Source organism: Lonchura striata, chromosome 3 (genome assembly GCF_046129695.1).
Source record: "Lonchura striata isolate bLonStr1 chromosome 3, bLonStr1.mat, whole genome shotgun sequence".
In the NCBI taxonomy this organism is placed as follows: domain Eukaryota; kingdom Metazoa; phylum Chordata; class Aves; order Passeriformes; family Estrildidae; genus Lonchura; species Lonchura striata.
In genome coordinates, this window is record NC_134605.1 from 55084187 (window position 1) to 55110929 (window position 26743).

General features: G+C 38.0%; 1 protein-coding gene and 1 long non-coding RNA gene across 2 annotated transcripts in view; one reads left to right on the forward strand and one right to left on the reverse strand.

The window, feature by feature from the left end:
* Positions 1–26743, reverse strand: part of LOC110471443 (uncharacterized) — a 104848-nt gene that overhangs the window by 68605 nt on the left and 9500 nt on the right. The window lies entirely within an intron of this gene.
* The window catches only part of NOX3 (NADPH oxidase 3), a 38199-nt gene that overhangs the window by 5274 nt on the left and 6182 nt on the right, over positions 1–26743 (forward strand). Inside the window, exons 5-10 of the mRNA XM_021532112.2 lie at positions 6031–6176; positions 9206–9387; positions 12117–12246; positions 15410–15502; positions 16530–16783; positions 20229–20391. Coding sequence (XP_021387787.2) covers positions 6031–6176; positions 9206–9387; positions 12117–12246; positions 15410–15502; positions 16530–16783; positions 20229–20391 — 968 coding nt within the window. The remainder of the gene's footprint in view (positions 1–6030; positions 6177–9205; positions 9388–12116; positions 12247–15409; positions 15503–16529; positions 16784–20228; positions 20392–26743) is intronic.

Sequence of the window (26743 nt, forward strand, 5' to 3'; positions counted from 1 at the left end):
TTTCTGCCTTCTTACAGGCAGCTAGCTCAGCTGAGGTGTGCCTGGCCTTGGAAAGAGTACATCTGTACCTTTAATTTTTCATCATCTCTAATACAAATTCAAGAGCAGGCTTTAATTGGTCAGGTCATAAAGGAATATAATTAGAGACTGGTGGAAGAGGGAAGTTGGAAGAAAGAGAGAGGGTAAACAACGCTATCTATAATCAAAGGCGTCATTGAAAATTCAGTAAAGGGAATTCTGCTTAGTTTGGCTTCCTGCATTCTGCATGCCTGTCTGTGATAAGAGCTGTCTGGAAGTTATTCAGCCACTAATAAATCTTCCTTATAGACCCGTAACTCTGCTAGAAGAAAATCAGAGTTTCATGCATTCTCAGTTTGATCAGTGCAAATAATTCTGTGCTTTGTACTGGAAAGAGACTTTTCAGTTGAAACACAGTGGCCTGAAACTTAAAGACACCACAAGAGATAGTAATAATATTTTCTACAACACCTACTTCTTACTGTTTTTACCCTCTCAAAAAATCGTACAATCGTACAAAAAATAATCATACATTTTCTGAAGTGGGGAGTGTTGGGGGCATTTTCCTTTATTTACTTTGATATGTTTGGCTTACCTTAAAGAATAAATTACTTGCATTTCTTTGGTGTTAGCAGAAAGGTCATATGGATATTTTTCTCCATCAATCTTTGAATTATGATATGAATAAAGTTTAACAATTAAGGGAAAACAGGGGAAGGACAGCAAGGTTGTTTGGAGTTAGGCCGTTTGAAATGGTGATTTCTGCTCCTTAAAAATTACAGCAATGTGTTCTTTAAAAACATGCAAAGTGCAGAAAGAAGCATAGTGATGCCAGGCGTGCTTGGCTTCTGACACTGAAAAACATATAGCTAAAATTACTAGGAAACTTTTCCATTTTCAACAACTTTTTGGTAAACTATGTGAATGGCTTTGGTGACCTAGGCCACATTTTTGTGTAAATTACTAAGTTTTCAGGGGAGCAGATGCCTATCTTCAAAAGAGGACTAGCTGATACCTCAGTGTTGTACTTCCAGAAATTACAGAAATTCAAACTTCTATTAAATATCTTTTTTTTGTTTTTCAGTCAGTTTGTTTAAATCCAGACTTAGTGCGAGTACAAGGAAGGAAACAATGTTAAATTGAAGATTGTAGGCTTCCAGCTGAGTTAGAAAATGGTCCAAGTCATGTTCTTCTTTGATGTTTATAACCATTCTTAAAAACAAAATAAAATGCAAGCACATTTTTGGTCACTATTTTAATTTTTATACAGTCCACAAAGATATCATGAAGTTGGATTGGGGGTTCAGAATAACTAGGAATGGCACAAGACAATGGGTGGCAAAAGAACCCCAGCCTTGGTCAGGGGCAGAATTCTCCACATCTGGGTTATCTGCCTGTAAAGTTGTTCTCTTTGCTATGGGCAGAAAGACCAGGATTTGACCCTTTGACTTTATCATGATAGGCTGGTTAAAAAAAATGTTTAACTGCTAGCAGCAAGCTCCAATTTGCTTATTATCCTGTAAAGGCATGCAGAAAAAGATAGAGTTAAATCTTGTCCTCAGATAAACACATGAAATTTCTGTTTAGTTCAATGAAAGTTGTGCATGCTTCACTGAAGGCACAATTGGCTGAATAAGAGTAGCTAAATTGACCATACTTTCAAGATAATTTAATTACATCTCTTTGTATTTAAGGATATGTACAGTAAACACCATGATCTAATAGCAACCCTTTTCCTCCCTCTCTCCTTCCAATAAAGCCTTTTATTTGATCTCAGAGGTGGACTAGATAGAACATCTCAGGGTCAAATACAAATTAATGTATGTTAAGTGCTTCAGAGGTTCCAGATGTCATTAAATCCTTCATTCTTCATAAACTCTTATAAAAAAGAGCTTTGTTTAAAAGATTGGGTGATTTACTCCATATGTTATATTTGGACATGCAGAATGAGGAAAAAATTGAACCGATAATTCTGAGATGTAGTCCCTTAAACTTTGCCCTCATGGTTAACTCAGATAAGTGGTGCAGAGGAAAGAACTACCAACTGTGGTAAGCTCAGATTTCAGAAATCTGCATATGTAATTTTGGAATTAGTAAATTCTATACACTGCAGATGCAAAGACCTTCAGAAAATGCACTTTAGGGATGTAAAATATTTTAGTTAATGGCAATGTGTTCGGTGCCAGAATTTTTATTCTGCTACAACTATTATACATTAAATGAACCACACTGAAAATGGAATTATATCTTTGCATTACTCTTACCATCGAGCTATAATTCATTTTTAGATTGCATCATTTTTTGCTAGCAGCACAAAAAAAACCCCATCAGAAGTATTAATCTAATAACACTCCAGGCAATATCTAAGATCATGGGAGACTCAGGTAAACCAACATATTCAGTATATCATTAGTTTGACTGTGGTATTTTTTAATTTATCATTATTCTCTGTACATTAACATCTCCCACATAATAGCTTACTGAAAATAAAAACAACAACAAACAACAACTCTCGCCCTGCTCATTCTGGAAGTCTTCTACACTTGTAATATACTCTACCCATCAGATGAAAGCTGGAGAGAATGCCACCCAGAAGGGAAGGTGTGGTGGATCCCAAAGTATCTATTATGATATTTCCATTGACAGAAACGCAGGGAAACAGAACAATGTGCAGATAGAAAAGACAGTGTCCTCTGATAGCCTGCAGAAAAACCTTACTAGGCTAGGTTGCCAGAACTGGATCTCTTCTTCCAGGAGAAAGTTGCAACATGAGAACTCCTCATCAACTATAGTTTCAAGACCTCCTTGAGAAACTATATCCATTCAACAAATTTTTCTTCTGTCCAAGAGTAGAAATGCTCTGTTAGGAAATGTGGAACTCTGTCTGGAGAAAACTAGCACATCATTTCACTCTCAACACTCAGCATTTACCAGATAGCATTAGATCTCCTGTCTCTGCTGACATGACTAGAACTTGTGCAAATCATGTAGAATCCTGCACTTTGTGGAAAGTTCAAGATTTTGAAGCTTTCTAAACAACAGAAATGTCATAATTTCATGTGAATATCTTATAGTCTGCAGTATCACTTTAAAAAAAATCTATTGTTTTGAAGGTTAAAGAAGAAAGTGCATTTTGCTATGAACACAGATTCAAACTTCCACAATTAGTCAGTGTCACAATTCTAAATGAGCAAAGATAATCCAAAACCTGCAGCTGACAGACTGCAAGCAAGCTCTGGTAAAACAGCACTGTGGATCCTAACTGTGTGAAACTCTCTTGGTCCGTAGGCTATGGGGACTATTACATCATACCAGGGTTATAAAGAGCATCCTGTAGGTATAGAGGGCAAGAGGCCCAAGTTACAGTAATCATTCATAGATGCCAAAATAAAACTACTTAGTAGAAGTCCACTTAGAGGCTCATTGCAAGGGTTTTCCATCCTTTGAAAGTTTTCTTTCCTCTTTCCCTTAGCTCTTACCAGCCAATGTGCAGCATGTAACTCCACAACTTACCAAAGACAGAAATCTGTTACCCCACACTCCTGTCCTACGAGTGAGCTCTTTCAGATGTCAAAGAAATCAGGTCCTCATCAAGCAGCGACTTGGTTCCCTTCCAGCTGGATCAGATAACATGCTTACTAGGCCAATACATCTGTTCTGAAAGAAGCCCCTTGTAGGAACAGTTCCCCCTTCCCACTCAGCACTTAAATGTGCTGTTACACTTAAATATATAAACAGTGTTTGTATACTGTTTATGCATCAGTTGTACACTGGGGAACAGATTGCCACAGCCCCCACACAGCTGCCACCTAAACCATCCAGCTCAGAGCTTGGGCTCTTGTGTTTTGGCAGTCTAAATCCACACATCTCATTTGCTGCTTGTGGTCCAATGTCACCTTCCTTCCAGTGCTCCCAGAACTGCTGGAGTGCTGGGAGCACACTCTCATGCACAGGCTTCAGGAAGCATCCTTCACCTGATGCTGGCAAGGCTGCTTCACATGCAGCACCTAACCCATAACAACACGTGCAGGACATGCCAGGCCACTGAGTCCAGTACCCTCTGCTGCTCTCAGTAATGTCATGCACACCGTTTCATAAAATGACCAACCTTTGGCTGAAAGCTGCTTAGCTTGCTTGATCCCATTATCCCATTTATCAAAAGGTTATTTTAGAGTCTCATTCCTTTGATGGCTTGAATCTGTCTTCTAATTTCCAGGCTCATTTTATCTCTCTGCAGTTCATATCCATTTGGATTCGGTCTCCATCCTGCTGAAACTATTCCAGCTTGTATAAATAATTTATTATTCATTGGGCCAAAGATTCAGGAGAAATGGGAGGTTGATTTTGCAGTTTGGATGCTCAGGATATTCACTTGGGATGCCTATGTCAATAAATATTGGATTATTTTTATTAAGGGCTTCATCAAGAGACAGCTCAAAAGAGAATAATAACCAGTCAACCCAGTGACTAGGACATGTGATTTGGTTTAAAGACTTTCTTTAAATTTAATGTAACAAGGATTTTTAAATAGGTCTTTCATCTCCCAGTGAATATCTAAGCATGAGGCAATGAGGTATCAAGAAGTGGTGGGGGGAGTCCCTAAGTTAAGATTATATTTTGAATGAAGTGCATCCTGACAATCAACCAACCACAGTACATCTACTGCTCTAGCAGGATCACCTCAGAAGTACAGAGAGATAATAGCCTCTCTCCAGCGTGGACACATGGAGAGAGACTATTTCTGTATTTTACCTTCTCGCAATGGCTGCTTTAAGCATTTCCATGACTAGCATCTTACTTTAACTCAAGCTCCCATGGACACAAGCTGTCCCCTGGTGCTGAAGAGGAGCTGGACTCCAGCATGTGGAGTGAGTGAGCTCACTAAGTGGTTTGGCACATAAATGACCAGCAATACCAAGGTCCTTTGGGAGGGGAGGGTAAGAGATTTTTTGAGAATATTTTTCAGGGAAGATCATATTTGGTTTACTACAGATACTACCTTTTAGAATGTTTTTTAAATGGTCAGGGACAGAAACAGATAACCACTGAAGGAGAGATGATAACATGAAGCTAATTATAAAAACTAGAAATAGCTGTGCTGTAAACATATAATTATCTTTCATTGTCATTTTTTCATCCTTTGGCATTTAGTATCTTGCATTAATTACAAGTTGCATGTAGTGGTTTGAGAGTCTCTCATATTGAAAAATGAAACTCTGCACCTAGCTTGATTACAACTTTATCTATGTAAGCCAACAATAAAACAAAGTCCTTCCTTTTCCACTCTTGAAATTATAATCTTTCCACCCAAGAAAATAGTTATAGGGGATTTTTTACTTCAATCTAAGGCATTTTTCTCAACTGACCATTTCATATACCTTTTGGGAGCAGGCCAGAAGTAGAGGCCTACTAGAGATATATGATACTCCAGACAAATCAGATCTAACACTGCGATTTGCTCTTCTCCCTTTAAATCATAGTTCTCATGGATTCCCCAGGCCCCACCTGCATGAAGTAATGCTACAGCTACTTGTTAATAGGGGACAGATTTTGAAAGCATCTCTAGTGTAAGTTGCAAACTGGTCCATGCCTAAACCGGTCAATTTAGTGTCCTGTGTAGCAAGGCCATAGTACAGAGTAGTATATTAATTAAAAATAGGAATTTTAATGAGTTTACCTAATTTTGAACAATTTAAAGTCACAGGCATACACTTTTATATCAACTCTCAAGAGATCCTCCTTTGATGACATTGGAGACTGCAGGGCATTTGACTGTAAAGCTGGGAGGTGAGCCTGGTGCTGTTCCTATCCTCTCCACTGTGAAGCAGTCGCTTCATATTAGACATGCAGTTGATAAAATTCTCTTTTTATTGTCAGCTTAATTCATGCAAAACTCTCAATTTATGCCTGAGCTTTTCAAATAGTTCACAGTGTGCATAATGAAGTTCCTTCTGGCACTGTGGGCACATACAAGTGTGCCTGTAATTTCACAACACTCTTTCTCTCCTGCAGCCATCCATATTGTTGCCCACTCCATCAACATTGAGCGGTATCATTCCAGCCAGTCAAAAGAAGCTGGCGAGTTACGGAATAAACTTTCTGGTCTTGGCAAGAGTCCAAATGAAAGCTACTTGAACCCAATCAGGACCTATGAAACAGTAAGATGTCACTTTTTAGGTTTCCTCATCTAAAAAGCTTTCCTCTGTGGATTCTATTGTCGGTAAAACTATATTTCAAAGCCTTTTAACCAGAGCGAGAAGGTGCTGCCAAAGGTTAACTTCAATTTCAGCTGAAATAACTTACTCAGAGCTGCAATTTTCAGGTTACTAAGCTCAAAGAAATATCTATAGTATTTTAATTAGTTTGTCAGGAGACAGCTGGTGGGGGGAGGATAAAGTGTTGTGAAGAGCAGGCAATTAAATAAACCTGCAAAGAATTAAAAAAAAACCCCAAAACTAAACTATCAATACATGGAACAAGCACAACTTCTTTTCAGAAAGAAAAATAACCAAACAGCTATAGCATTTCACAATATTTCTTTTGCATTTGCGATTTGTCTCTCCCCATGGTGGTGCAGCACCTTCCTGGTCTGGGGGCTGACTCTGCCTTGTTATGTGTCGAGTGTGGCTGCTCAGGGAAGAGCACCTTCAAAACCATCCAGGGGGTTGCTGCACACAGGAAGCAGTGTAGGGGGAATCTAGAGGTGCTTTGTGCTCTTCAGAGTCTAGCAGAGCTACAGGATCCTCAACCTATAAATGGTTCTGCTTGTTTTGGGGAAGAGAGTGACTGTGCCCCCTGTCCTTATTCTTGGATAACCCACAACAGCATTATAAGCTCTCCCTTATAATATTCACAACATAAAAAAAAGCTGAGAATGCAGAGAATGCGTGCAAACCATGCAAAGGTGAATCAGTTATTTTCCCGTATTCCATTACAGCACACATCACATTTATGTTAGATGCTTCCTTGTGCATCCTGTTTCACAGTTACAAATTACAGGGCTGAAATGGCCCCAGTGAGACTCCCACACATATTGTTCTGCTCACCACACAGTCGGCATGAAATAAGGACTGCCTGAGCACCATGGATTGGTGTCCTTTTGAACAGTGATGTTTTCCACTGAAACAAGAAACCAAGTGAGAAGATGGTTAGACAACCATTGATAGGATTCAACAGGGCTTTTAAGCTGCAAGGCTTGTCCTGATTTTGCTTATTTCTTTTCCACTTTAGATAGCATTTGAAAACAATTTCAAATTTTAAGACAATCAAGCAAATTTTTTCAGTCAATGTTATGAATGCAAAAGTCTTCATGTTAGCATTGACAAAGAGTCAGGTTTATCAGAACAGGACAGCAAGCCAAGGTCTCAGCTTTCCAGTCTTTCAGAACACCCAGTGACCACTTCCATTGCTTTGCCATGAGGTACTCCCCAGGAGCAGAACAAAACTCCCAGCTCTGAACAGGAACTTACCATCATTCAGTAAGCATTTTTTTTTCCCACTAAGCATTCCCATAATGATATAATTGTAAGGTAGGCCTCTAATTAGCATTAAGATCCTACATACCCTTGAGGAAGAAGGTTAGGATATTTTGAGATTCTTAGATTTCTCACAGCAGTACACTCCACAATTACCTTTCAATTTGCAGCCTAGATTTTACTCTAACCTCTAATATTTATATTTCTTTTATTGCTCACTTGTGTCTCAGTAGCTAAATTCAGAATTAATAAATTATGAAGGGAAGCAAACAAAAGATTGTTTCTAACTTCAGAGGAGAAAGTTCTTAGATCAACAATTCAGGCTTTATTTCAGTTTCATCCAACTGCCATTGAAGCCATGTACTGTCTTTGACATTTTGCCTTTTCTCATCTCAATATCCAAACTAGCCATTGTAGTGGAAATGTTCAAAATATCACCTAGATCAATCCTGTTAATATGTAATAGGATCTGAACACGCTCTTCAAGGTGCCCATTTGAAAATGTACTGTGTGCTGTCAAGTGTGAGCATTTGAAAGAATGATTTTACTGTAAAAAGTGACTGTAAAAATGGCATTGTGGAATTTTATCACCTCCAGGATTTCCATATCAAATGAGTGCACTTTACAAATACAATAGAGGGTTGTGTTTTTTTTCTCCTAGTGTAATAAGCTGCAGAACCAAATGAGGATCCAGAAGATGTGCTGAGCTCTTCATTCCTGTGCATCACCACTGGGAAAACAGATATACATGCTTTGTAGGCCAAATAGGGACTTCATTTACACTCTGATGGCATACTTAGCTTGATTCTCATCTTGTGTATGAGATTTTTACTGCTGTTCTTCACGATTTACACTTTATAACTGCAAGCAACATCTGACAGTTGTGTTCAAAATACATATTCACTCTCACTTCAGTTTATTTTGGTGGGTTTAGACAGATATACCAGACCTGTGATGACATCTGCTCATGAACAAGAAGGAACATGTTCCAGCCCAGCATATTAATGTTTCTTCATTCACAAGTATAAAAATGTTAATATAAATATGTATTTTTAAAAATAAACCTAAGTATTATGCAGTGTATCTACAAATAAATGTAAGGAACAGCTAAACAAGATGTATTTTTAAGTAAATGAGAGTATACCACATTTGTGTACCATTTCTGGGCTGCTACAGCCTCACAAATTTTGAAGTAAAGTAAGCACAAAAGAGTTCCACACCTCTACAGTTGCAGGTGTCTTAGCACCTCACATTATCACTTCACAAAAATAAGCTGTTTTCTAGTCCTGTTTTCTTTATTAGACTTCTAGGTTTAATCTTCTAATTTCTCTAATAATTTTTGTTTATTTGTGACACACTTTCATTAAGTGTGCAAGTAAGTAAAATTGATCAAAGTACAAATGAGACTGTCTAATTTCTTCCTTTCAATTCCTGAAACAAGTAAGTGGCAGCAAATATTTAAATACCTGTTTGGAATAAACCCAAGAAGAAATGAAGCAGAGGGATGTCTTTCAATATGGTTCTTTGGTAAAATGAAGGATTGCCTTGCCTCCATGTCTTGTTCTGTTTTTTTTCCTATGCTGAAGATTTTGTCTTCATGTGTAATAGCAGCAACAGTAACAATAATAAAAGTAACAGAAATAGTAATAAAAATAACAGTTATAACACCAATGACTACTACTACCAATACTAATAATGTATTCTTATTCTAGAGCACAATAGGACAATTACTAACCACAATAGCTGGAATAACTGGAGTTGTGATAACGGTGGCTTTAATTCTGATCATGACTTCGTCCACTGAGCTCATCAGAAGGTCATGCTATGAGGTTTTCTGGTACACCCACCACCTCTTTGTGGTTTTCTTCACTGGTTTAATAATCCATGGTATGGGGTAAGTACTTGTGTAAACTACATGGCGTATATGTACACAGTTCAAGATGAAACACCATCTAAATCTACAATCCCATGCTTTTCTACTAACAAACTGCTGGGATCTTTGGTGAGATTACAAAATGAAACCTTTCTGAAATTAAAATACATTCTGAGGAATGAAAGCATTCTTCAGTTTATTCACCAACTTTTCTACCATCTTACAAGCTGTACCTTATCAATGAATGAACTTTCATGCTTGGGAACTGGGAACATTGCAAATCAGGAATCAAAACTTTGTAGGTTCAAATTAGTAAGGGATAGACCTTACGCTCATAGTTCTTGTAATGCATTTTGCAAGAGACCTTGTGGAAGCTTGAGAAGCTTTCAGCATGTCATCTACCCTAAAGTAGGTGTCTCTGTGGCCATTCTCCTCTGCCTCTATAAATGTAAAGTGATTTTGACATTTCACTGGAAGGACCAGAACCCCAAATTTCCTCACCATACAGACATATTTTGTAGTAGTGCTAGGTGCTGTACTACAAACCACGTTTAAATGATTACAGTAACAAACAAGTCAGGCTTATGACTAGCCCAGCCAGATGACTTTTATGGACAGAGATGACTGCCTGGTTGCTGTTTGTCTCCCTGTTTCTCAGCACAAAAGAAAGGTCTGTACTCTTAGTAGAGGACTCTGGTTCTTACAGTGAGGGACAGATGCACGGGATCTTCCCTGAGAAGCTCAGGGACTGATAAGTCCTCTGTCAATGCAGAGTGAGAGGAGCAAGGTGCTTAGAGCTGAAAACATTTCTGTCTTCTGTTTCTAGGTCCACTGGCATCATCTGCTTCTCTCTGGTGTGCTATCCTCCACTTCCTTCTCTCATTTCTGTGCGATAGTGTTCATATTAATCTACATTCACATTTTAATTCAGGGAGTGCAGTTTTGATGTAAATCTCATGGTCTTACTCACTCCCTGGACTTGGCTCATACCATGGTACAGTCCCTGAGCTGCATAACCCAGTGTTTGGGGTGGAAATACATTGACAGGAATGCATTGCTGTGTTCCAAGAGCTAACAAGTAATCCATTCATAGGACCAAGCCAGATCTACTTCTAAGCCATAGGTAGCCTTAAGTCATGTCCTGTGAAGGGCCCTCAACAAAGACTGCTTTGCTCCATAGATCTTTTCCTGCTGGCTAGCTTGTGTGAACATGGCTGCTAGCTGTACAAAGGCAGTCATTTTGTGTTCACAGAATCACAGAATAGCTTGTGTTGTAAAGAACATTAATGACCATCTAGTTCCAGCCCCCCTGCCATGGGAAGGGACACTTCCCACTAGACCAGGTTGCTAAAATCCCTATCAGCCTATCCTTGTGATCATAATAGACTTTTTATGTCTATTTCATGAAATATTGAGATGTTATTGCCCACTACTAAAGTATGTACAGACCATGATTCTTTGACAGTGGCTTCCTAGCTCACACAGCCATGTGCCTGCTCTCTGGAGATACATGGATGCTTCATCATGAGGCAGGGAACTGGCCAGCACAATGGTTTGTGGTGTGTTACTTTCCCTACCTCTTTCCTTGTGGTTTGAGAGTTGCCATATCCAGTTTGGCTTTGAGTGTTCCTGAAGTTGGCCCAATTAATTAGTCCCATTTTACAAAGGCAGAGCTGCAAGCAAATGCTATAGACTTTGTCCTGGCCTGATTAAAATGCCCCCACTCTCTCTCTGGCAAAACTTTTAGAATCTCACTTCAAATAATTATAATGAACCCTTTAAAACATTCAGCTTTCTAAACCATCTCTGGCTAACCAGCTGACCAGCACTACTCAGCCAGAGACTGCCCTAGAACTGAGACACTAGCTGAAGAGCCCTATCAATACCTTCAATGAGCATTCTGCTCACTGCAGGCTGGGACTGCACTACAACAGAGGTTCCTCCTGCCCCAGAACATCCCCTGCTAATGAGAAAGAGTCAAAACCCAAGGCTTCATCCCCCTTTCACTTCTTCTTCCCAGGTGGTTGAACAAACCTCACTCAAAACTAACTTATTTTCATTCTGTCTGAACAGGCAGCAGAGGCAGCCTAAGTTTGGAAGGGAAAATTTAGAGAAAAAATATGAAACAAACAGAGTTTCCCCATAAAAATCTTCCTTCTCTGCCCATAGTCAACACTAGGAGAAATGCATTTAAACTTAACAGTCAGGATTGAGATATTTTTTTTTAAATTCACATTATTAACATTCTCAGAAGTAAGGAAGGTAGACTTCAGAATATTTAGACAGTATACATCTAATTACACTCCTCCAATTTTATTCAGAACATTTAAAAAATACATTTAGAAAGCAATAGAAGAAGAAGGTCTGTCACTATCAAATTTTGTCACCTTCCTAAACACTACCAGATGCTCAAATACAGAGGAGGTCAAAGAGACTACTCTAAAGAACCTGGAAATCAAATATTGCCACATACAGTAAAATGTACATTTTCTATGCAAGAGTTCTCTCCATTTCTGCTGTGCTGATGGACACCAATACTACAGTGCACTTCTTGCCTTTGGTCAAAAATTCACTGAAAAACTAAAGGAAAGATAATTTGAACAGGAGAGCAGAACAGGTTTGAAATGAAATGGCCAGTTCTCAAACTTTCATTTATCTCAGAACTGGCATTTGATTACTACTGCAAAACCTAGAGAAACACAGAACGCTTGGAAAGAAGCATATCATCGATGAACATTTTTTGTTTTAAGTCAGCTTGTCCGAGGTCAGACACACCAGAGTCTGCTGCTTCACAATGTCACCTACTGCAAAGATCACTACTGGGAATGGGAGAACGCCACTCAGTGCCCTTTGCCAGAGTTTTCTGGCAACAAACCTGTGGTAAGAGTGATCTTTGTCTTCTGCTTTTAACTTACTGTCCTTTCTTAGGAGGTCAAATGTCTTAGAGAGCAGGGGGCTGGAGCCTGTGCCAGTAACTGGCACTTACTGTCATGTTTGGAGAGTAGTTTCACATTCCTGTTCCAGGATCTCTCGCTGTGTATTATGATAGTGCTCCCAAGCTCCTCTGTAATCAGTACTGACACACACAGGTGAAGAGTTTTGTATATAATTTTGGTATAATTAACAGCAATTTTTATTTCTGGAGGATGCTTTAGTTATAAAACACTAACTAACATTCTTTTTGAAGGGTTTGAATGTCAAAATTGTACTCTCTCTGATCTGCTGTATGCATTTTTTTTTATAATTCAATATCACTAATATCCTTGATGTGCTCATTGCACAAAGATAGCCTCTAAGTGAAAACATTATGAGGGCAGAGATACAGAAAATCCCTAGCTCTAAAGCTAGGGATGCAAATTAATATTATTATTTTAACTGAGAGTACTTTAGTATGAGTAGTTTAGATACCAAGGGAGAATAAGGTGCAGAGAAAATCATGTCCTTGCTTGGGGGCACATGCTTCATACTGTCCAGTCATGATGTCTCAAGTTAGGTAAAAAGGAGAGAATTTGAAACAATGAATTATGAAAGGGAAAGGCAAAAGGCAAGAAAAATGTCCCACGGAAGGGTGATTTTGCTAGAACAAGATTGCAAATCCACAGGGGGTAATTAAGTAGCAGACTTGTACAGTATGTCAGATGTCTTGCATACAAACAAAATCATTTAACATTTTCAGCTCAAGATTTAGATTGCTCATATGCAAGTTTCTGTTGTTTCTTCCAAAAAGAAAAAACATACCAAAGGAAATCCTAAAGGAGAAAAATTAGCATTCAGTGTCTGGTAGCTCTTTTAATGGCTGACATAGATTTTTCTTAAACTAAACTATTGTTAGCCACTATCCAACCTGCATATTAATGAGAAAATGAATGCCTCTCTAAAAATTTCAGCTACAATGTCACCATAAAAATCAATACATGGCTATGCACCATGAATACAGACACAAGCTTGCTTCCAACAGCATGTCTTGACATTTATTATCATAAAACTAACTGGAAAGAACTTCCACTTCTCTGTGTTAAACCTATTTTGTCACACTTTCGTGCCTACTCAGGGCCATACTTGCAAAGTTACATTACTTTAAATGAATTGTGATAATACCATATGGCATATAGATCATCTATACGAATGGTGCCTTGCTGGATGTGCAATGTGAGATGCCTGATAGACACCACAGACAAATAGCACAGGTTCACTCAGAAGCTAAAAAGCCATGGCGAGGTTTGTGCAGCACTGGCAGGGGCTGGTGCAGCTGGGGCAGCCTTGGAGCAGGGAAGGGACAGCATGTTGGGATGTTTGTGCATGGTTGGGATACTGTGAAGTGACCAGAGGGCACAACACACTGATTAGGGTGCCTGGGGGAGGGCTACAACAACAGAGGCCCTCTCTCACTCATGACACACCTGCTCCCCAGCTCCATATCCCAGCAGGTAGGAAGCAGCCCAGTCTGGCTCCTACTGGGGATGATGGAGCACTTCTCTTGCACCCATGGTGTCTGGACTTTTGTCCTCACAGCCTTTCCTGAGCCATCACAGCCCTGTCTCAGTTCATTCTCATTACAGGAGGAAACACTGCTTGGCAAGAATACTGATGCTCTGATTAGCCAGACAGGAGCTGTGCAGCTTAGAAGCCCATGGTGGATGCCCCGTTGTCCCAACCCAGCCAAGAGACATTTTGGATTGAATGCTCCATTGAACTGGAGTGATGGCACATTTAAAATCCCAGCTGAGCTCTTGCACAGGGTAGCCTGCAACCTTAGCATTCCTGTCACATGCTTTTATTTACAGGTAGCACAAATGGAAAGGAGGAAAAACAGATCTCATCATTATTGTGCCTTGATATATGCAAATGTATTCAAGACATGAGACTACCCACTGCGCAGAGACACCTGTAGTATTTAGGGACAACGGATGTGTTGAGTTTCTGCTTTAGCTGAGAGTCTGGTGACTTATGCTGGTTTCTTCCCATTATTAAATTGTGCTTTTTTTTTATTTTATTTTATTTAATTTTCAAGAATTAACCTTGGGAAATTGCCATTCCATCCTCTTAGCACTTTCCAGGGAAGACGCATCATTTTATGGCTTGCTTCTCGTAAAGATACTTTATAACCCTTGCTACCCAGCTTGTGGAGCAAAGTCAATGTTTCAGCAAGTAAAGTTACTCTTTGGCAATTTTAAAAGCCACATGATTGTGGAGTATCCAGTTTGCTAGAATTAGAGGTGTAATTAAGGGAATTGGAAACAAAACAGTATCTCTTCCCGGGGAAAAAAAAACATTCTTTTTAAATCATCAATATAAAATAATACCTAATTATCTCAGCTACCAGTGCAACTTAGTGAAATGATCAGGTCAAATATTTGAATAGCCACATACCTCTGATTGTTACAGTGATTACTACACAGGATTAGCAAGTACAAACACAGCAATCATCTGCTATACTTAAAAGTATGACCAACTCAGTATCCCAGATCAAAAAACCTCTTTTATTGATAAAGAGTTGACTAATGGATTAAATGGAAATATATCCCATTTCTCTAATTGAATATTTAGGACTTAATGTTTTCTCATACACCATCAGAAAACTCATAGCTGACAATAATACCTACCCCTATCTGCCTGCTTTGAAATACTTCAGACTTTGGGGGAAAAAAAAAAAAAAAAAGGTAATTCTATGGGTAATATTGTATAACTGTATGTATCTATACAGCTTCAAGTCCAATTAAACTATATGTAACAACACCTAAATAGATTAATCCTTTGCCTTTTAATAGGAAAAGATTTTAAAGGATTCTTTTTGGCCAGAGTACAGATAGATATTAGCACTTCTTTTGGACTGTGTTTGTGAAGGAGTCCCATATGTCTATTCCACAAGAAAGCCAGAACAGCTACAGCAGCAACACAAATACTCTCTTGAGAAAGACAAACCAAAAATTACAGGAAATCAAGTAATTTAATTTTAGGCTACCTGCTGATTTAAACCAGAAAAGCAAAACATTTTTGTAGACATTCAAATAAACATTGCTTTTTAATATGGAATTTTCTACAGGCTTGGAAGTGGCTTTTAAGTCCTATGGTGTTGTACATCTGTGAAAGAATTGTTAGGTTTTGGAGATTTCAGCAGGAAGTTGTCATTACTAAGGTATGTAACAAGGCTCACATATCTGCAAAAAAAACCCCATTATGTCAATGACTTTTTTATTGTTTTTAGGTAACTTCTCTATATTAGGAACCTCATTTTTCACTCCTAGCTTCAACAACTTTTCAATGTTTTCAGCCAAGTATTGATTGTACATTTTGCATTTATTCCAATAGCAAATCCATAACAATATTTCATATGGGACCAAACTTGATTAATGAAGTACCGGATTTCACGCCACCATAACACAAAAATCTGTTTGTGGTCTCCCTTTTTAATGAACTAAAACTGTCTTCCACTGCAGTTAATGCCAGAGACTGCCTTGACTTCAGTAGCAGCATATAGTTTTTACTTTAAAATCTGGAGGCTTCCAAGGAGATGAAGGGTTATATGATCAGTTAGCACATATAGCTTAAAGCTCCACTAATACCAGTGTAACAATTTCCCCCACTTGTGTGCCAAGTGACTATTTAAATAACATCAGACTAGACTGAGGATGTTGCTACTGAAGCAGCTGAGTCCACATGTGTCAAGCCAGGGATCAGGATCAGGTGTATCTTGTGTGAGTGGAACGGGATGTTGGGTAAGTCTTGTTGCTGATTTCACAGAGTGGCTGTGATCTGAGAATCTCAGTATATTACATGTGACATGCAAAACTGCTGCTTAACTGAGAATACCTCTCTAAAAAAGTGTATTAGAATTGAGCTCACTGTGCTTTTTTCTTTGTAATCCCACAGAGTTAGCAGAGTTACATGAGAGTAAAACTAGGAATTAAGGAATTATTCTAATCAATTAAGAAATACTTTTGCACAGGTTATACCAAGAAAATTGTCAAACTTTTGAATTGTTACAGCCTTTTCTCTACATCTTGCACTCAGAAGTCAGGCTGTCCCACAATACATACAGTACATGCTCTCAAGCCATTGGGCTGCAACACTGCAACATGCAGGTTAGGATATGTGTGATCTAATGAAAACAAACAATTACCCTTCTGAATGGAAATAAAATTTGTCCCTTTATCATTCTTTAGGTGGTGACACATTCCTCTGGAGTCCTTGAACTCCACATGAAGAAACATGGCTTTAAAATGGGAGCTGGCCAATATATATTTCTACAGTGCCCATCTGTCTCACAGCTGGAGTGGCACCCTTTCACCCTCACCTCAGCTCCTGAGGAGGACTACTTCAGCGTCCACATACGGCTCGTAGGGGATTGGACTGCAGCCCTTTTCAAGGCCTTTGGAGCAGAGGAAAAATCTTTGAAGGAATTGTGGATGTTACCAAGGTTTGAATAAGAGACTATATATTTTAAAATGTTATTTCTACATTTTAAAATAAATGTTAACATTTTAACTTTAATTAATTGTGCATGTGTTTTTTGCTGATACATTATTAGATTGTAGTTCTGGATTCTTAAACAACAACATTATGCTAAAAACATCACAAACAAATAACCATGAACTGGGGCCAGAAGCTACCAAGAGGATGTGATGACTAATTCAAGATTTAAAGTCCATATCAATATCCTTATCTCTGTTGCTACCATCTGGATGTCTAACACCTATATCTACACCTAAAGATATCTATTTTGGAAGATGGTTGTTTAATAAATGACACTGGAAGATATCTGCTAGATTTTTGCCTCTATGCTTATGGTATCCATCACTTAATATCCAAAATTCCAGTTTTTCCCTTTCAATTACTTAGATATCTTGCGGTTCGTGAAACATCTGCCCAAACCTTACTTCTTTCTGACAGTCTCCTTTGACCTTGTCTCTATTTTCCAAACCCTGCTTCACTTTATAAAGGTTATTTCTATCCAAATTATGTATTTTTTACATCATAATACAAGCAAAAAGTTGATTCTCTGTTGCTCCAATTTCGTGGGGATCCTCTGAAGTCAAAGGAGCCATCTTGACTTACTCCAGCCAACGACCTGGCTCTATACAGAATGGATTCCAACCATGTAGATCTACTTCTGCACTGCTTACAGGAATAGGGGAGATTTTCAGCAAAGAAGAGTCCAGCACAGGATCATTTAAATTCTAGTGGAGTATGTAGGGCCTGGGACTGCAGGGACTGATTTCCCCCTGGAAAATTCATAGACACCACTGAGCTGCAGAGGTTTATTGGAGTTCGGCGCAGACAGGAAAATCTGGTCCAGTCCTTGCATTGTATCAGTTAATAAGAATTAAAAATGTAATCAGTGCCTTTGTTAAAAGTCAAATGGAATGAGAAGTCTGCCATTTCAGCAGAACTGGAGAAAAAAATTGTTCAAAGTGATTGACAGCAAGTGTGAAATATGAGGAAGAGAAAAAAGTTATCAAATGTTGCTTGCCACAATGCAGGGTTGAAATTAACAATACTGTCATATATAAACACTCCTCTTTTTAATCTCATTAGGGTGCCTAATTTCATTCTTCAGTTTCTTTCTTGCAATATACTAAAAGACTATTTCAACAGTTAATAGCCATAAAGCAAAAGACTGGTCTTTTTCACATTTCACTATCTAAAGTTACACACCAAATTGGTGACTGTATTAAAAAATAATATATAGCAGACACTGTGTGGAAGACAGAAGACATAGCAGCTGAATAATAAGATAGGGTTAAGAATAAAGTGTGTGTTTTTTAATTATTTAAAGAGGATTAAAATGAAATGTTCATACATATATATAAGTAGCAAAGATACTTGTGATTTCTGACAAATTTGGGAACTAAAACCATAGAATAGACTATTAATGTGAAAATAATTAAATTCCATGTTATATCTCTTCAGGATTTTGGCTTACTTAATTGCTGGTTTAATACATTGTTCCAAAAGCTAACTGTTTTTACAGACAGGAGGTACTACACAATCATCATGGTGATCAGCAAATGTTTAAATTCTAAAAATGATCACAGATGATCTTTTAATGATACTTCTTCAAAACTAAATATTTCTCCTGCCTTCCCCATAAATCTAACTTCTTTTCTAATGAAATGGATAGGAAGAATATGTACAGTCCACAGTGAGAAAGTCCATAGCTCTATTTTCTACATGTCTTCGGCAAATGTAAATGTAACATTTTTTGTCACTTTGTGTACTATCTTCCTATCTTCATCCATACTATCTAGATCAAATGAATGAGTTTCATAGCTCAGTTTCTCCTTCTCCTCTTTCCCCCCTGCTTCTCTGAGGCTTTGTATTTGGCTAAGCTGCATAGCTATGGCTGAGTAAAGCATTCAAACCAATGATGGGATCTCTGTCACCTGAGGATTTAGGAGCAGACTGACAAGACAAATCTCTTCAAGGGATGATTCAGAAATAATTGAACCTGTCTTATAGCACAGCAACAGACTAGAATCCTTGAAATTTCTTCCAGATCAATTTTTCCTCAATCTACTGACAACAATGAGAATTGCTTCCAGTCTCACATTGAACTACATAGGAGGCTTATCTAAAAGCTGTTCTTAGGCACTACAGGTATATACCATAAATTAACCTTATTTTACAGGAATTTTTGAATGCTCAAAACATACTGGGCTGGGCAATAATCAAAATAATTGTTCATATTAAAAAAAAAATTCTTGATGTCTAGGGTCAAATTTCCAGCAATTATGCCAGAGTAGCTGTTTTGTTTGCTACTGCACTTGCAGGGCATTTTGAATATTGAAATAAAATGTCAAATATTTTTTAGAGCTTTTAAAAAAGTAACAATAAAATTTGAAATACATTGTATCCCTATATTTTTGTGTAGCATTGCTTGGGCATCCCCCTTTCTTATCCTGTTAAAACACTTATTATGTGTGCCTATTTGTTTGTACTGTTTAAGGATAAATTTTAAGGATGATTCATGCAGTAAAGAGTACAAAGCAATAGAAAATCTAAAGGGAAGAAAAAAACCTTTTTTTTTTCCCAAAGCACTTGGTGTTGGTGAAACCATCTTCCAAGTATGTATGTTGTATAAAGAGAGGGCTGGAAAGAGAACTCCAAAGTTTTCTGTGTATTTACATTTCATGTTGCTAAAGGAATGAATCTTACTATTCAATAATATTTTTCATCTCTGATTTTGACCAAAATTAATTTCTTGGCATCAGGAACATTGATTACAGGAGGCAGTAATATCAACAAGCATGTCTGCATATGCATTTTTGCCTTTACATCAGATACTGAGTACAGTATTATGCCAAAAATGTATTCCTGAAATACTGCTTTTTCAGAAAGAGCTGAGAAAATAGTAGTTCTCTTGCATGCTATGACCTTTTTCTTGCCTTCTCTTTTATTACTTTAACTCAAATACAGAACTTCTAAAAATGATTAATATAATCTGTTCTTCTTTACTTTGATATGTACAATATAGCGAATAAAGCTCTAAAACAGGATGCTTTTCAGTAATTCATAATTAAATATGCAAATTCCACAGCTAAATTTGGACATGCAATTATATGACTAATCACATTTCAGAAAGCCAGAAAATTGCAATTGCATGCTTAAATAGATGGCCAGGCCCCAAATCCACATGGGTGCTCTTTTTCTCTCATTTCAGAAAAGACAGTTGCTTTGCTATTAAATGGCACTCACTGAAAATTAAATGTATTTGTACAGACAATTTATGTGCCATCTTAGACATGTATTTTCTCTTTTATTTTAACAGAAATTCAGTTTTGACAATGTGTAGCCCAACAAATGTTAACCTTTCTGTCACTTTATGTGTTGTTGACTCCCGACTAAATGTTTTTTTGCTGTAGACTGGCTGTGGATGGACCATATGGATCTGCAACCACAGACATCTTCCACTACCGAGTCAGTGTGTGCATTGCAGCAGGAATTGGAGTCACACCATTTGCCTCTATTTTAAAATCCATTTGGTACAAATGCTGCAACCCTAACACAGTAGTGGCACTGCAGAAGGTAGGTGGAAAAGTTTATTGCTTCATTAAAAAGTTCCACAAGTGAGCCTACTTATCCAGGAGAGAAAGGCAATTCAAAGTTAGGGGCTCACTTGAGTGCTTTAATTTGCTCTGAGAAGCAGTCTCTCCCTTTCTAGTTGCCTTAGGAACTGTTGTGGGGTGAAGTGTCCTGAACTCACTGTCATTCCCCAAGAAAGAAGGTAGCACAAGCTGCAATGTTTTTAGTAAAAGTTGAAGGATTAGATTTTCAATAGTAACTGGAGATAATTGTGGAATGCCTTCCACAGCTAGATAGATAATTAGGGAGCTACAAGAGAAACATATCCTCTTTCTTATCAAAAATAAATCCTTCAATGTCATCTCAGTCAGAAGTGAAGGGCAGCACTTGCTCACTGTCCAGGTGCAAATTTCACAAGGGTCCTTCATGTCCTGGTCCAGAAGGCTGCATTCAGCAACCATTTGCTGCTTTTCTCACATTGCAAAGTCGGGATATTAACCAGCACAGAGGGAATATAAAAGGCATTTAAGCTCCGGATAAAATGCATATATCAAGATGCATATTACTCCCTCAAACTACTTTAATTATTTTACTGAAAAAATATGTTCAGATCTATAAGGTAAAGATGGCACAAAATTAATTAACATACTCATAATTTTCTAACCTGTTATAGACCTACCTTCTGCTAATGGCATGTGAGGCAGCACTGGGGAGTATAGGTGATAAAGAGATAATAGGTGAAGTGGGGTGAGGGCAAGAAGATAGCATAAAAAAAAATCTATTAAAAATTCTCTTCCATATCCATCACAGCAAGTGGTAGTTTGTGGACCCTACAGCTTTCAGGCCATTTTCCAGTGTAAAAGCTGAATCAGGAACTGTTCAACATTTCATATTTAAGGACAAACATTGAAATTGTATTGGAAGGGACAGACCTTTGAAAGGGTCAATACATATGGAGCTGATTGCAGGACCAAGGGGCTGATCTTTTTAAATGAAAGAGTGTTAAAACTGGCATCTTAATGACGAGCTGCCACTGAAAAAGCATCTGGGATTTTAGTAACTGAGGAGTTGAGGACAGGTCCAAATTGCCAGGGGGGATCTTTGAGGCAGAAAAAGCACTGAGAAGGGAGGGAAATAAAAATGGAAATACATGGTATTTGAAAAAAGAAGTGCATTTGCAAACACTATGATTGTACCAGGATGATCTTTTTCACTGGAAGGAGAGCTACACATATGCATGCAAACTTTATATATGTAGGTTATGTATATTCTACATGTATACAAGTAAAAGTTGTTATTATTGTCATTGCTGCTATCTTAAGGAAGAAAGAACAGGATTTAACTGTGCATCAATGGAATACTTGAAGGTGTTCATTCATAGGGAGAATTAGAGAGAATTTCAGCTAAGTGTGCCTGCAAAGATAAATGCATCATGCAATCTGTTATGGGTTTTGTGCTATAGAGTTCAGTTTTATTGAGTTCCTGTGACGTACAAAATTATCAAGATTTCTACTTGTTTTTTCTTTATATCTTGGCTTCCTTATTGGTGCAGTGGGAATAGTGATGTTTATTTTTCACAGGTGTTTTGAGGTTAAATTTCATCAGTGCTTGTAAAATATTTTTAAAGTGTGGATGAAAGGTCATGGGGAAGTTCACAGCATTACTTAAAAAAATTTAGCAGTCATCTCAGTGAGAGAGATTAATATCAGGGTAGCTCCATTTTTTTTTTCCATTGGTTAAAAGCTTCTACTTGTGGTATAATTACAAATAATTTAATCTTCCTCAAAGTATTCAGCACTCCCTTTTTGCCATGATGAGTACCATAGAAATGTCTATTAAGGAAATAAATAAGAGGTTTTTCTTTTTTTTAACAACTTCATTTTGATTTGAGTACAGCTATCATTATGGTTATTGAACTAATATTTCTTAGTGTTGCCCACATATGGTTGAGATATAAATACTCATAGTTTCCAAATGTCTGCAGCTGTATAATTTAAAAAAAAAAAACAACAAATCAAAAGGAGTACACATTTATCTAATTGATTCTTCACAATTAAATAGCCTTAGAGCCCTCATTTCCCCATCATTTTTTGCATGTACTACCAGTCATGGCTGGAAAGTTTCTACTGGCTTTAATTATGCATAATATGATTTTTTTTTTTTTTCACATTAGTGGTCTCATTTTTTCAGATCAATTGCTACTGAAATTGATAAAATTGTACTGATCCATCAGATCCTAGTGTTAGCAAACATCCACTTTCTCTTCCCTACAAAAGACATAAGAAAGGTCCTACTGAGTAATGCCAAATATCCATCTAGCCCCATATCCTGTCTGCAACAGTGACTCTTCATGAACAGCTAGAGAAAAGTATACAGACCAGAAAAATCAGATGGTGGATGGTTTTTACAGGACACTTCCTCACCAGTGAGCAACTCATAGCTCAGTAGCGCCTTGATAAAAGAGCTCTACTTGTGTCTTTAATATCCCTTTGTGGGTTTTTCTTCCATTATGTAGTCTAATTGTTTTTTGAATCCATGTAGACCTTAGACAACCATAGCATGTTGTGGCAGTAAGTTCAGCTACATACTGAGAGAACACAGTCAGCCTCTTCCATTTGCTTTGGGACTGGCTTCCACACCTGAGGTAAATATCTGCCCCAGTCTCTAGTCCTTCTGCACAAAAATCTTGTCCTAAAGACCTAAAAACCTAAGCTCTTTGTTCTGTCAAATGTAACCATCTTTCTGACTTTTTTGATAACAGTTTAAGTATTTTGCTTCAAATCTAGGAATATAATTTTGAATCTTGTTATGCATTTATGGGAAAGGCTGTTTGCTGCCACCCTAAGTCAGTGTCTCCTGTAGGCTGCCAAACCCCCACCTCCTGCATGATCTCTGATTTTTTTTCATTGGGTTTTTGTTTGTTTGTTTGTTTGTTTTTGTATGCTACAGCCAACAGAGCATAAAGGACTGGATGCTTGCTGGGAGGTGCCCAGCTGCAGGTGTAAGAGGTTTTTGTAGGGGTATTCATGCCGAGGAGAGAGCAGCAAGAGTCAGGGATGAGGGGTGTCCTCCTTGGACAGCCCTTTAGTGAAAAGCTGGCTTTTCCCAGAGCTCCAGCTCCAACTCTGCCTTCAGGGAGCAGGGAGAAACAGATGCTCATCAACAGATAATTATTAATGACTTCCTCATGATGGAAACTGATTTACAAAGAATGTTCTTTTACCTTCCAGGAAAGAGGTAACACAGCTCTTGCTCTTGTCCATTGTAAAAAAAATATGGGACGTGTGAAACTGAAGGATAAATATCCATTAATTGCAAGGGAGCAGAGCATTACAGAAATAAGCAGCTATTCAAACCCCTGCTTTGATCTGATTAATAGCAATACTGCATCTAACTCAATTTGCAAAAAGAGCACTTGGAAAATTTAAGACAGTTTACTTGGGCAAGCCATCAAGCTGATAAATGCAATTGATGGCAGTAGGGTGGGTGGAGACTAATGAAACATAAATCTAAACCAGATTTTTAATTGCAGTCAGTTAATAGTATGAGGCTTACAAGAAAAAAACAGGATTCAGAATAATCTTTAATGATATAAATACACTGGAGCTACTTTATTTTACTGTTTTAATAAGGATTAATTTTTTGGTGCATTTATTGTATTTTAATTATATATGTAATATGTTGTGCTATGCTATGGGCAGCCAGTGTAAAGAAAGGAAGAATTTTTTGTAAACACCATTTATTTTAACATATTAGACTAGAAGTCCTCTTTGATCTAAGGGAAACTAATTCCTTTTACCCATAGGCCATCCTTCTTCACTATCTCTTTTCTTTCTAAGATTATAATCGCAGCCAAAAATACTCCTAATAATGACAGTCTTTCTTCATCCCCAAACGCCTGCCACCTCTTAACATGAAAATCAGAGGCAGTGCAATGGGTGCCGTGGGATGAGCTTAAGGAATTTTTGCAGCTTCAGAAAGCTGCATCCTTTCCTTAGAGGAGTGTGCCAGAGGTGACTTGTTCCAACCAGTTGGACTGGCTGTTCCTGTGACAGCCAGGCCTGCAAACAGCTAAAAGCAGTCCTTTAATATGTTCTGGAAATCAGTTCCCCAGTTTGAAGACTGTATTGTCTCAAGTCATTGGCTAGCTTTTCTTCCTCCTTCCCAGAATGTGCTTATCTCCCAGTCCTGCCCACAAGCTCCCAGTTGCTACCTAATGAACAATTCTTTACTCATTTAGAAATCCATATCTCCTCTCCACAACATGTACTAAATATACATTTCCATTAAATGAACTGCTGAAAAGACTTGAGAAATAAGATGATCAAGTAGAGTCTGGGGGAAGAAATTTCTCACTACAAATCAACAGTAATGGTGTGATACAGACTGACAGCACTCAGTGGGCTGATTTTCGAGGTGCTGAGTATATAGAACAAGTGGGGACTTTAGGACTCAGACACAAAAAACACACATACAGGTTAAGGCTATAAACCTTACTTAGTTTTGGTAATTTAAAATAATGCTGTTGTTGGCCACAAATATGAAATTCTATAACATCAGTGGGCTGGCTTTTTCCTTATAACTTATGCCAGTAAATCGGAAGCAACCCCCTTCATAAAGCAATGAGATCATATTTAAGGCAAAATATTGAAACAGAAGGGGAAAAAGCAAACAAGATGGTTAGTACTGAAGTTCTATTCAGACAGTCTTATTCCTGGGCTGTAAAAATACCCTACTTAACCCTAAATGCCTTATCCCTGTTTCTGGGATCATACATCATTTATATTTCTTACATAAACCACAGATGGTCTCTTACAGTACACTCAGATCTAGGAAACATCTCAAATTACTGTTAGTGTCTTTCACCAAATCTCCACTGAAGCATGGTATTACCACATTTTTCTCCCACCACCTTACCAGAGGTCTGACAACCTAATATATTATATATTTGGGAAATCTCTTTATAGCTTTCAGGTTTCTTTCTCTGGTTTTTCATTTCAGAAGTGTCCAATACACATTTTTACCTCATTGATCCTGTGCAAAAGGGTTAATGATTGCCTTGGGAACATACCTTCCAGATCACCTTTGATATTGCAGTACAATAAAAAACAGAGGGGCTGGTGAGCAGAGAAGGAGATGAGTTGGAGAAACTGAAAGGATTTTGTAACAAAATAAGAATCCCAGTCACAATAAGTACCAATCATTCCGTTTTTATAAACTTATACATAGTCCTTCCTGCTGTTCCATTCACATCTGAAATTTTGTATTTTTAGACTTCCTTCACATTTTTGAATTTCTTCTTTGGAAAAATTATGAAAATACACAGCCTGCAGAGGCCCATTCAAGGTTTGGCACCATCTGGTCAAAATAATGGTAGAGTGTAAGGCAAGAGATACAGAATTTGAGTAATAGGGATTGCAATCAGATTTATCTTATAATTGTGCTTCAGATTCAGGGTAGTGCCTGGGCAGACAGCCTGGGAATTTCAGACGTTCATCCTCTGGGTAGTACAGGAACTCACAGCTGAGTTATCTCCACATCTGTATTGGCTTCATACCAGGCACTGAGCTGAAACCAGTCCAGGGGATGGACTGGTCCCAGTCCTTTACACAGCACAGCATTGCTAGAGGAGATTTCCAACTGGGAAATCAAGATGTGCTGAAGACTCTCTAAGGTAATTCCTGATGGGCCTAGGAGTGACTGAGTTTCAGTGCATTAGTAAGATCTTGACAAGGGAATTTCATCAGTCCTGAGGCAATTCCTGTTGCAAAATTTATTCACTTGTACACAGACAAGACATTTGCAAATGGTCATCAGAAACCATTCCTGCAGAAGTGGTCATACAGGACAGACTTCTAGAAACAGCTAATTAGTCAGAAGATGCTCTATATGCAGTTAAGACAACAGATCACAATAGATCATGCACATCCAGGAGTGGTCACAATGATCCCTGGGCCAGCTGGCTATAAAAACTGGGCAGAAAAAGGTTCTTGTGGACTCCCACTGTTCCAGCTGAAGATACCAGAGGAAGGACTCTTGCAATAGACTCATCATCATATGGACAATGACTAACAGTGTTGTTTCAAAGATTTTATTCCTATGCAAGTATTACCTTATGCCGAGATATTAATAAATTAGCTTCTTAAAAAAAAAACCAAAAAACAAAAGCAAACAAAAAACCCCCACACTCAGCTATGTTTTTGTTTTACTACAATAGAGTAGGAAAAATAAGCCTTGGGAATGATTAAAGGATGCCTCTCGGTGGCAGTGATCCCAGGAACATTTGGTTTGCCATAGACACAATTATAGGATGACTTGATCCCATTCTCTAATTTCTACCCATAAAACAAAACTT